At 39.1% G+C, this 12,185-nt stretch overlaps 2 protein-coding genes across 2 annotated transcripts; both read left to right on the forward strand.

Moving 5' to 3' along the window:
- The first annotated feature begins 14 nt into the window (after positions 1 to 14).
- On the forward strand, positions 15 to 6,518 carry LOC118406886 (gastric triacylglycerol lipase-like). The gene is made up of 8 exons (XM_035807277.1): positions 15 to 203; positions 730 to 1,046; positions 1,491 to 1,641; positions 2,089 to 2,181; positions 2,787 to 2,939; positions 3,383 to 3,454; positions 3,822 to 3,893; positions 4,583 to 6,518. The coding sequence occupies exons 1-8, from the start codon at positions 24 to 26 to the stop codon at positions 4,865 to 4,867; spliced, it is 1,323 nt and encodes a 440-aa protein (XP_035663170.1). The 5' UTR covers positions 15 to 23; the 3' UTR covers positions 4,868 to 6,518.
- A 344-nt stretch (positions 6,519 to 6,862) lies between these two features.
- Positions 6,863 to 10,957, forward strand: LOC118406902. The gene is made up of 6 exons (XM_035807297.1): positions 6,863 to 6,997; positions 7,799 to 7,880; positions 8,111 to 8,202; positions 8,493 to 8,755; positions 9,415 to 9,568; positions 9,866 to 10,957. Exons 2-6 carry the CDS (start codon positions 7,813 to 7,815, stop codon positions 10,270 to 10,272), a joined length of 984 nt encoding a protein of 327 aa, XP_035663190.1. The 5' UTR covers positions 6,863 to 6,997; positions 7,799 to 7,812; the 3' UTR covers positions 10,273 to 10,957.
- Positions 10,958 to 12,185: the final 1,228 nt, after the last annotated feature.

Consider the following 12,185-nt stretch of genomic DNA (forward strand, 5'->3'; position numbering starts at 1 on the left):
GTCACCCCCAAAATGATAATAGAATGTTCCAGGATGCCGCATCTTCACGTGACTGGTCACAAGGTGACAAAATGGCGCGGATTGCGGACGATGTTTTGCATGTTCTTGTTATATTTTCCGTGATTTTGACGGCGTCATGCTTTTCTCCGCCGATCAAAAGATTGTGGTCGTTAGGGGAAGACCCAGAGGTTCATATGAATGCGGTAAGGATGCCTGTCATCTTTTAGTTTGGTTGTAGTTTACAAGGACATCGCATGTTTGTGTATTAAAACTAACCAAGGAGCTCACTTGACACCTGTGCAGCTGCGATGGTTTGAAACTCCTTGGAAAAAAGTTATCTGCAAGCAAATGATTCATGATAACAACAAATTGTAAGCAATGTTTAAGATCAGATATAGCGGCTTTTTATTATTTTGACACATCTTTTAATGCCGGGTAAATTTGCCGTAAATGAAAAGCTCCTTTCTATTTAGTCAGAATTTAAAACCAAACTGCAACTGTGAGTTTGAAAAAAAAAATTAAAAGAGAGTTTGCCATAACAAGTAAGGTTTCTAAAAATCTGTAAATCTTAAAACATTTATCATCATTTTAATAAAAAGCCATAACATAATTGTCTAAGTCATAATTTTTCAACATTTTATTAAAACCTGTTAATCTCAAAAGATTAGCCTTGAGCTCAGACATTAATCTCTAAATAATGATTTTTTTCAATATTGTATTTTTATCCAGACTCAGTTGATCACTAGCAAAGGATATCCATGTGAAGATTATACAGTGAAAACCGACGATGGCTTCTTGCTGGGAGTGCAGCGCATTCCGTACGGCCGTAACGCTACCTCACACAAAGACCAACGCCCCGCCATTTTCCTACAACACGGACTGCTGTCTGCCTCCACTGATTGGATCCTGAATTTGGCCAATGAGAGCCTTGCATTCATCCTGGCGGATGCCGGGTTCGACGTGTGGTTGGGGAACATGCGAGGAAACACGTACTCCCGCAAACATGTCAAGTACACCCCAGATGATGATGAGTTCTGGGACTTCAGGTTTGTTCTACTCTTCCCTACTTCTTCCCTTTTACATTTAAGTTGTTGACAATGACTTTTGTTTCTAAGAACAATTGCAAGATTTGAATTTCTTATTCCTTCAAGAGAGGGTGAAGAAAGATGCGCTAAACTTATCCCATAGCCAAGTCCACCTGCATTAAAGACAAGTGAAAAAATACAAAATTGAAATATGTATTATAAGCAACATTTGACAGGCATGCAGCCCTCTCTCGTTGGATGAAATGCTAAGTGCCATGTTATCATTGGTTTAACTGCTGTACTTGTAATTATGATGGACATTCTAGATAGGTCAGTTGTGTGGTTACTGTCATTTGAGAGGTACATGTACATCTTTATCATTATTGCTCATCCTTGTGAGATTGAGAATCAAAAATATTTCAAAGCAAGAATCTTAGAGAAGCTTTTCTTTTGTTGATCACGTAGCTGGGATGAGATGGCCAAGTATGACCTGCCCGCCATGGTGACCTTTGCCCTCAACACAACAGGTCAGAGTTCACTCTACTACGTGGGTCACTCCCAAGGGACGGCCATCGCCTTCGCACACCTGTCACAAGACCTGGAGTTTGCCAAAAAGGTTTGTGAAAAGCTATTCATAAGAAATTTATTTATGACAAATTATCTTTGTGATATATGTATTTCATTGAAGTATGGAAAGAGTAATGTTAGTTGTGATGAGGTCAAATTTTTTCTTGTCAGTTTTGAATTAAATTTTTTTTTTTCTAAAGAGGAAAAGAATCCTGTACCCTTGAGGTTATGCTTTAACTATGCCCCCTTACTCTGGAGAACAAACAAGCATAAAAGTGATTGCTACTGGGTCACATATGACCACAGTGTACAACTGTAACTGTGACCTTACATTACCATTCGAACTCAAAGTTCTTGGAAGCTCCACACTGCGCAATGGAGAAAAATACATCGTTCCAATCAATCATTCCACTCCCTTGCAATACCACATGAAATTTTTATAGAAAAAACCCCCTGCATATTACTGTTAACACTTCATACTTTTTGTTATGTACAGGTGAAGACGTTCTTTGCACTGGCTCCAGTGGTGACCCTGGGTCACATCACCAGTCCTATCAAGTACCTAGCACAGTTCGATGACATCATCTCGGTAAGTAGGACAGGACAACTAGCATGTCACTGTCTTTTCTTTTGTGCAAATTACTTCTAGGTCAATTGTACTTATCATGAACAGTGAAATGCTTATATTCTAATTTTACCTCTTCTGAATCTCTATGCTATACATTCTTCTCAATCTGTATGTGGTCAACTTGTCAAGCACTAAAAATCTTTAGGTCAATGATACTATGAGTGCAGACTAGCAGATCTGGATTCTAGGTATTAGTTTTTGTTCAACTGTGTGTTTAGAACAGCATTCTTGACACAGTAAGGGTCATAGAGTGATAAGAGTGAGAAGTACCTCCAGTCATTGCAATTTCAGATAAAGGTAGAATGCATACAGGCCACTGAGACAGACAGACTACTGAGACATTGTCAGGTAAAGTACAAATGACGTATTATTTTATTATTTTTAATAGCAGGTCCAGATATTTGATAACAAGAAGGTGCATCTGCCATCGGATTTGAAATGACAACTGCAGTAGCAGTGGTCGAAAATTATTCTTATATACAAATGAACAATGAAGTATGCATGTGCCTAGTGGTGCCTGTGTTGTTCATAGAAAACGCCAATATATTAATTTTTCTTTCCATCAGGCGATGTTCCATATCTTTGGAGTGGATGAGTTCCTGCCCAACAGCTGGTGGCTGGACTGGCTGGCCTCCTTCCTGTGTGACAAGTCTACAGAGAAGTACTGTGAGAACATGCTCTTCCTACTAGTGGGATTCGATCCTGTTCAACTAAACGAGGTACCTAGACTTCTTAATTTTTAATGTTAGGATTGTCTGGAAAGTTTTTTTTTAATGTAAAGTTTCCAGACAAGTATAAATTTCCAGACAAGAGTAAGATTTTATTTGAAAGAAAAATAAAGGATGTCAAGTTAGTTAAACCATTGCCAACTCAGTCCAGCCAAGCTGGACCAACATCTAGATTTAGTCCTAACTCTAACCCTTACACAATATGTGGGTCCAGTCTATATTGCCTGATAGGAGTTGACAATTGTCCAACTCATGTTGATCCCAAATTGTCAAATCAGTGTAAATAGCCTACAAACTGCACTAAAAAGATAGTCTATCAAAAATTGTCTCCAAATTGTCTAACAGAATGTTGCAAAAATGCAGTTTATCTCTTAATACAGTGAATTCACAGCATGGCTTGTAGTGTAAGTTACCTGTATTTCTTTTTCCTACAGACACGACTTCCAGTGTACTTCTCTCACACCCCGGCAGGGACCTCAACAAAGAACATGGTTCATTTTGCTCAGGTAGGTACATGTGAAACTTGCTGTAGATCTCCAAATGTTGCTTTAGTTTTATTTTCATGTAGGTTTTGCTGTGACGTCTCCACTGCAAGTATGTATTTCCAATGTATTCCCACTGTACAGTGTACTACAGAATTTTTTCAATCACGAATTAAAAACACTGAAAACAATCCTTCCAAACAGACAGCACTCTCTTTATGCATTGTAATAAATGGATAAAACATGTTCATGTTCAGGAATTTGCTTTGAACTTCACTTCTTACTGTTCAACAAGATTACCGTTTTCTATAAGTCAGCTAAATATCTAACAGAACTTTTTCTAGGGCCTTCTTCTGTATGATTTTATGCACACTTTATCCTCTCTATACAGATGGTGAACTCCAACAAGTTCCAGGCTTATGACTATGGAAACCCAGATGAGAACAAGCAGCATTACAATCAGGTGAGTAGGAAATATGAAAGCTTTCAAAGTGTGATTTAGGCTGAGAAACATTGAAATTTGTCCCACTAGCTGCAAAAATTCTGATTTTCTGTGTGTTTCTTTGAGCATTTGACCCAATTTTTTTGTCAAGACTTTTCTCCTAAGATGTTTTCTTTAAACTTTAACTCAAAGTTTATGGATTGTCATAATTTTCATTAATAATTTGCAAATTCGTCTATATAGCAAAAGGTTGGGGATACTCAAAACTCATTATCTGCTAGTCTGCTAGATGAAAGAAAAGGTCCATTCTACAGTCAAAGCTGCCCAGGAAGATCACTCGGGACCATGAAAATGACATCCACATGTATCGGCCAAATTCTTATTGCTAATGTTAATAGGAAAAATTGTGCAAGGAAATAGCAAAAGGTGGTCCCTATGAAAGTTTGACAGTACAGTGTGTACTCTAAATGTATTTAAGTTCACGAGGATTTCATTTTGCGGTAACGGGAAAATGGACTTTTTGCGGTGGTTTTTATAATAAGTTGATGGTAGCACCATCAACTGTCGTCTCTTACTGCTGTGGAAAAATATTTGCGGTGGTTTTAAGTTCGCGGTGAAGTGACCACCGCGAAAAACGCAAACATGAAACCACCACGAAAGTTTCTGAATTTACAGTATTTACTAACTCTATCTTCCCTTTATCCCTACAGCCCACTGCCCCCGTCTATCCCATAGAGAACATGACCACGCCCGTGGCTCTGTTCTGGGGTGGAAACGACTGGCTAGCCGACCCTACGGACGTCCAGGCCGCCATCCCGCAGCTCAGGAATGTCATCTACAACTCCGAGATCAAGAATTTCGACCACATGGACTTCATCTGGGGGAAGGATGCCACTAAGCTGTACGACCAGATTATAAAGATTATCCGTAAAGCTGAACTGGTGTCGTTTTATCACTCTGTATTTGAGCCCGGGCCTGTGGTTATCCAGCATTGATCAGTGTGAAGAGTCTGTACGTGATGTGCTGAAGATGCATTTATTTATCTATTGAGCTTTCTGTAGTTTTTAATGTCTGTAAGGCCTAGAAAAAAATGTTGTGTTGTCTTGTTACCAGACCGACACTAGCAAATCTTGCTGACCCTAGCCATTTTGTGGGTCGACTGGCAACTGACATAAATTTTTAACCTGACATTTTGAGTGATAAAATTCAAAATATACTTCCTGTACTTCACAACCTAAATAAGACTGTTCAGCTGTAAACATTGTACTTCTTTGTTCAATGTTTTGATATACTGATTCATGTACAAAATATCTGTACTATAACTGCAACGTTAATGTTGTGTCAGTGTGCTGTAAACTGTAACTTTTTCTATGAAAGCTCATCTGTGATGAAGTACAATCTATGATGAAGTTTTTGTACTTCAGTTCAACGCAATGCAAAATGGCTCACCTTGAATTTTTTATGCTCTTATGTTGGTCTTTAGAAACACAACATTCATTTTTGTAAACCTTAATGTTTTTTTAAAGAATATAAAGATATATATATAAAGAATATGGAATATTTTTGTATAGAATATTAGTAGAGTACTTTAGCTTACTGTTGAACTCTGTGAAAAGTAAATGCAATTACAATGTCACGCACAATTGTTCTGCAGTACAGTATACATTTTAGATTACATTGTAACATATTTATCTACCGTTGAAAGGCTAGTTGTAAAAGAAGTAACTTGTTGTATATGTCGGTTTTGAATTTCATGCTGCTATAGAGATCTATGTATGGAGCTGGTTATCGAAGTTTCAGTGTTCATTTACAAGATTTTTGAGAAAAAATGATTGATTTATTGTCATTTGATTGCAAGTATGGAATGAAATACTAGTAGATGATGTTTTGTGCTGAATTTTGCACACAAAAAAGCCATGTTATGTCTTGCATATCAAGTATTTTAGCTCTTCCTTTTGGAAACTTTTGTCTGGCTTTATACCATGACATATACTTTATATCATATTTAAGACACAAAAACTAAGCTTACTCTTTTTCTGCACAAAGCATGCACCTTTACAGTGTTTATCTTTGTATTCTTTGCATTAAAATGTACAATTAATTTTAGCTTGTAAGGAAAGAACTTGGCACTCTGGGAACTTTGTCTGCAGTGAAAGCCATAAAAATGGAATGTTATTGAAGTTGAACAATATATATATAAAGGTGTGATCTCACATCTACTATAGCTGTTTCAACATTATTTAGATACTGCTAAATTCTTTTAGCAAAGGCAACCTAGCAGAATTGTATGATGTGAATGTTTGTAATTGTATTAGACTGATAAGTCATATCTAACATTGTCAGTCTATTAGGTAGTTTCTTGCCATTAATACAGTAAGATAAAATACCACCACATACTGGGGTACAGTTTAGAAAAAAAGGCTATATTGTTTCAAAGTAGTGCAGTATTTATCAGAAGGCTACCTCTCAGGAATGTTACACAAATTTAAATCATGTCTGACTTGAGTAATGTTTCCAGAGAAGTTCGAACAAGATTGATTGAATTTTTTGCTTAATGTGTGTAAAAAAAGGAGGAAGCTGGTGTATTATGCCACTAGCTGTGGTGAGTTTCAGGTTTGGAGTGTTTGAAGACATTACAGCAATAGCTTATCTTTTTCACTTCAGTTGTTTGTGATTACTAGTGACAATAGGATAAATAGGAAAGCAGTAATGTTACTTTTGAAAATTAAGCAAAAAACTTATGAATTGTAATTTGTTGTAAAAGAGCTGTTCAGAAGACCTATGGGGTATTCATATAAAAATATGTAAAATAACGAGAAAAAAAAGATATGCGGGAATAGGTGTGTATGTGTGTGTGTGTGGGGGGGGGGATTAATGGAACGAAGGGGGTTGAACAGTTAACAGAAATTCCAATTGCAAGTAGTGTCATTTTTTTTGTGGACAACATGACTTCAGAAGAACAGGCTGAGTGAAGTTTATCGTATTCTTGCAAGGTGGCGCTTTTACCACCTTACTGCGCAAGTGCGGTATCGCAGCAGGGAGGCTCACTTCCGGGTTGGGTGGCGTGCACATTTTCTCGTCAAACATTTCGGAAATATCCAAGATCGGACGTCCCTGTTCAAACTGTAAGTTTACACGGATTTGTATTATGCTTTCCGCATGTAGCAAGTACTGTGACATCTGCATATATGCCGTAGAAGTGGTCGGTTTGAATAACTGCACTCCTCCCCCCTTCGAGGGGCAATGGCGCCAAGTTTGAAATTAGTCTGTCACTTTTCAACGTACCGAGATGATACACATGAACTAGCTTTCCCTGCAATGTGTCGTGGGATTTCACCGTGTATGGTATGTGTGGTAATGCATGTATACGTGTATGCGTAAACATCATCTCGAATGTATTTGTCCTACCCTGGTAATCCAGACAGGACGGGTAGCTAGCGAGATTTCTTCGCGAGTTTTGTTCGGGGAGCCATGGCAGCCTGCCCGCCGACCTCACATTAGCGCTCCGGGGAGTTTCAGCCCGGAGGAGTAATCGCTATTAGGGCAGGTGGACCTAATCGGGCTTAAACTCCCCGGGGCGCTAATAGGAGCTCGGCGGGCATGACTGTCTTGGGCTACCGATAAACTGTCCAAGCTGCCCGACCCCGGATGGCTCCCAGGGTATATTTGTCCTTGAAAAAAATTATGAACTCACGCAAGTTTAATATGGAGTAGAGGCGCTAGACGTTGACCATCGTTAAATATTCCACACCACGCAAAGATGTGTATTACCGATTTGCATACAATGTCTCTGTTGCTTTATCAAAAGTATATGCACTGACAAAGCGTGAGCATTATCAAATGATCTGCATTCAAAGTATCCTATAATAATGATCAATAATAATTATCGTCACAGCACTAATATTTTATTTAATGTTATATTTCAGACATTTAACTCAGAATGCCGAAGAACCGGTTCACCCACTACGCCGTGGCACGGGGAAGGAAACCTGGGATCTACACGGACTGGTAGAAACGATTTCTAATGTTTCACTTATTTTGATGACCGTGTAACCACTCAAGTAGACATGTTATTTAGTCATTCGCAATCATGTCACATACATGTACGAAATACCAAAAAAGACGTCGCTAACTTTTGCCTTCTAGAAACTAGGTACAAAAGGCAAAATGCATTTTTTTGTGTGTGAAAAACGAGCAACTAAAGCTAGGGATAACTGATTTGTTGTTTTCCCCCTTAGGTCTCAGACCAAAGAACAAATAGAAGGATTCAGCAGCGCCCGCTACAAGGGCTTCCACTCGGAGGCAGAGGCGCGGGCATGGATCGACGAAAGTAAGCAAAACTTTAGCTTCGAATGAAGACTCATCTGTGTTGTAAAGTTTGAGCACAAAGGCAAACACAAAGAAAACACCATGAGTTTTCAGTCGATCTCGCATGATGTCTTATTCATTGTGCTGATTTTCCGGAAGTCGAAAGTGTGATGACGTCAAGAGTGAATCAAAAGTGGAGCTTGAATAGGAAGGATTCGGAGCTAGGTAAACTGCAAAGAGTTGTGAGAATATGTTCAACCGACATATTTCGACTTCTGTAGTTAATAATTTTTTCGTCTGTTTTTCCTTCAGATTCAAACAGCATCCTTCAGAAGAACAGAAACGACGCTGGCGTTGTCAAGGCAACAGCCAATGAGAAGGTTGACGCTCAGTCAGGAGCCAATCAGAGTTTACCAATGGCAGGAAAGGGGCAGTCACGTGACTATGGCAAACGTCCGTCAAAAAATGAAACGTCTGAATCAGAAAAATCAACCGGAAAACACGTCATCAGTAAAGTGAAGACCGGAAATACTGACGATCTTACAGAGGCACTGTCTGATCTACAGATCACAAAGGTGATGATTTTACAAACTTTGTATGTATTTTGTTTTAACAATAAGACTTTTAAAAAGTGTTGTTTAAAATTCGTCTCTACCTTTAAACACAAAGACTGATTACTGAGATTTCTTACGCGTATACAGTAAGCAATATTTGGTCATGCAAGTTTGTCAGATGCATAGTGAAAAACATAGGACCAGATTTTATTAGAAGATATGGAAAAGAACAAGAACTAAAGAACAGAAATACGTTTCTTATTCCTTTTTGTAATGGCTATGTTCATAAAATGCTTGAGTTTCAACCCGTCCTCTAATGGTTAATGTTGTAGACGTTGACGTAACGTACGTCGTGTTTTTGCTGGAAAGTTTAGACCATTCATAGATCATCAAAGCATGTCGGTCGTGTTCCGCAAGATGTCGTTACTGTTACATTCCTCTTTTGTATCAAAATCCACCCGTAATACAGCTCATAAGGCACGCCAAATAGTAAGATCTACGTCATACACTTAAAATTTGCTTCCCCGTCTGATTACACTAAACATAAGGTATCACGTACGCCATAGCCTGACACAATAGCAATCATAAGTAAGGACGACCTCTTTTTAACAGCAATTTATGTAGTTATGGTAAAATACATAATTGTAACCCCTCTTGTCCTCTATTTATCACAATTCCAGCCTCTGACGTTCAAAGAAGCTTTGCCAAACTTCAGGCCAGGAATCTATAAAGGTGACGTCATCAAGCGTCTTTGGTCTAACCTTCTCCAGTCGTGGTTCGAGCGCGGAGCACAAGTCTTCATCGTCTCACCATGGATCGACAAAAAAACGATCGGTAAAACTGAATCTTTGTAGCAAGAAGTAGTGTTATTAGAAATTGTAGTTGGCACGGATGCACATCTGTGGTAGTAGTAATCATAGTATAATTCCTTTTTTTCCAACACAAAGGTATACAGAGATCAAATTTTCAAAGATCACTAGATGTCACCTTCTTCAGGATCAGTGATTATAGTGTGCATGTAATCTTTATTCTGACAGACAGTGACAGTCAACCACATTTTGTAAAATGATTCTCAAAATGTTAATTGAACCACAATATACGTTCATACTTGTATCGTGCTTTTTATCCTAGGTTACATCAAGAATCGCCTGATGACCGGTCAGTCGTCCATCCAGGCCCTCTACATCCGGGACCCTTGCTTCACAGACACAAACGGGAAGGCAACCTCTTTGGCGGAAGCAATGCAGGGGGTCTTTTCCGAAAGCGAGGCTGACCGGATACGCTGTCTGAGGGTCGGCACAGACAGAGAGGCTGACGGGAAGGCCTACTTCCACTGCAAGTTTGTCGCGGGAAGGTTTGAAAATCACGTTGAGATACTCATCACAAGTGCCAACTTCAACGATCATCACTTCAATCCCCTTCAGAGGGATTCGGTGATACTGCTCAGTGAAAACTGTAGAGAATTCGAGACGAGGTATCTGAGTGAGTTAGACCATGTAACCAAAGAGGTGTCACTAGCTACTGTGCTGGCGACTTGAAGCTTAAGTATAGTTTGACCTTGAGAAAAAGCAATGTACATGTACATTGCAAAGTGCAGTATATTGCATACATCAATATACCGTGTTAGGAGGAATGGCGTACAGCTAACGTCATCTTAAAGTTGGAAAGTTTCATTCCTTTATCTTTTGTCTAGCGGTACTCAGTATCTTGCTAGAACGCCATCTTCTTATCAAAACAAGTGATTTTATGTCGCATACCTTTAACCTTGATATGGTGTAACATTTTACTTCTCTTTTATTCTAATCCAACTTTACCACATGTGTAAAGATTTTAGATTCATTCACCCTTACTGTCATAGCTGCATTTTTGTTTTAAGTATGGGCGTTTTTGCAACATGTCATGTTGAAGTTTTACTGTAAGGTTATAACGTAATCTTTACGTATGGACGATTGTGCAACATGTTAAAGTTTTAATGTTTACGTAATCTTTACGTATGGACGATTGTGCAACATGTTGAAGTTTCAATGTTTACGTAATCTTTACGTATGGGCATTTGTGCAACATGTCAAAGCTAGTCTTGACGGTTTGTTTTGTGAGCTAAATTGATTAGAATGTTTCTGATCAAAAACTTCTCTTCTGTTTGGTAGTATGCATATGGTTATCATTAAATCGATTATATTGTTGGGAGTAGGATGTCATAAAAAATACATACATTCCTCTGAACATTTTTATTAACGTATTATTGAAGTATGACATAGCATGCTGTTGTCATAGAAACGTAGGTATCGATGCGAATTAAAACTCTCACAAAGTCAAAGAATATAAAGTTATCTTACGGATAGTGGCCACTAACCTTTCTTGTTACTTAAAGTCATCCATTGTTCCCTCTTTTGTAATACTAGGGCGTTCAGAATTTTCCTTTGAATTTATATTCAGGGTGATCACTGAAGCTATGATGAAGGTTCCTCAAGTAGTTTAAAAAAATACACGTCTCCAAGTACTGATACATGCACACGCGCGCGCGTGCGCGCACGCACGCACACACACAAGCACACATACACACAACAATTTACACATGGGTGGGAACGTGTGGCACAGCTCGCTCCAGACACTTGCGACAGTCGTATTGAGGTCACCTGAGTGACGCCGAATGGCAGCTTGCTCTAGACCCTTGCGATTAGCCCCGCCTATTGTAAGCTCCTAGCCCTGGCTGCAAACATAGTGTAGTATATATAGTCGGCCCACCCAATAACAATAATGATAGCATATACGTTCGCGCTCGCTCACATATATTCTCTCTTTTTCTTAGCCGTTTCGTGCATGGACACTTTAATTTTTTCCTTAATTTGTGATTATTTGACTTGCACCATGACTTCACGCAGAGACTGGCCTAGAAGTGACATTTTGCAAGCCTCCATTTCAAGGTTCCTTAATTTTCAACGCCGTCGTTCTCCCCTTAATTTCATCCGGATCAATATTGTTGTGGTGATATGAAAAGCTCGACCCATTGGTAGGTACTTAAGAAGCAGCAAAACTGGTTCTTACGTACCTTAGTGTAACGTCACAAGATAGTACACTGATAACATACAGACGGCTAGGCATCGGTCGGACAGGTTCAAAGGTTAAAGTTCTTTAAATTTCGGGAAAAAATCATCAGGTTGGTAAGGAATAGGAAAATTCTTTTCCAAAACCAGTATCCTCTCATTTTGCTTAAATTTCTCAGACATCTTCCCCAGAGCCTACTAATAAAAACTGCGTAACTGACTGGAAGGGGACCAAAGTCATAGACAGGGGAGACACCAGGCGGATCCGTTGGATTAAGCGGCGGTCTGGATAAGAAAGTCAGCTCCAGTGAAGAGCCGGGACGAGGGGGGATACAAACTAACCACGTTGTTGTTATAGGGCTGACGGGGCACAAAAATGGCCCTAAAGCCCCCTTTACAAATCAAGA

Source organism: Branchiostoma floridae, chromosome 19 (assembly GCF_000003815.2).
Source record: "Branchiostoma floridae strain S238N-H82 chromosome 19, Bfl_VNyyK, whole genome shotgun sequence".
Classification (NCBI taxonomy): Eukaryota; Metazoa; Chordata; class Leptocardii; order Amphioxiformes; family Branchiostomatidae; genus Branchiostoma; species Branchiostoma floridae.

Coding starts and splice junctions, on each gene's coding strand:
- LOC118406886 (XM_035807277.1), top strand. CDS start 24: ATGTTCCAGGATGCCGCATCTTCACGTGACTGGTCACAAGGTGACAAA. Junction 204..729: donor CAGAGGTTCATATGAATGCG/GTAAGGATGCCT, acceptor ATTTTTATCCAG/ACTCAGTTGATCACTAGCAA. Junction 1,047..1,490: donor GATGAGTTCTGGGACTTCAG/GTTTGTTCTACT, acceptor TTGATCACGTAG/CTGGGATGAGATGGCCAAGT.
- LOC118406902 (XM_035807297.1), top strand. CDS start 7,813: ATGCCGAAGAACCGGTTCACCCACTACGCCGTGGCACGGGGAAGGAAA. Junction 7,881..8,110: donor CCTGGGATCTACACGGACTG/GTAGAAACGATT, acceptor TTTCCCCCTTAG/GTCTCAGACCAAAGAACAAA. Junction 8,756..9,414: donor CTGATCTACAGATCACAAAG/GTGATGATTTTA, acceptor TCACAATTCCAG/CCTCTGACGTTCAAAGAAGC.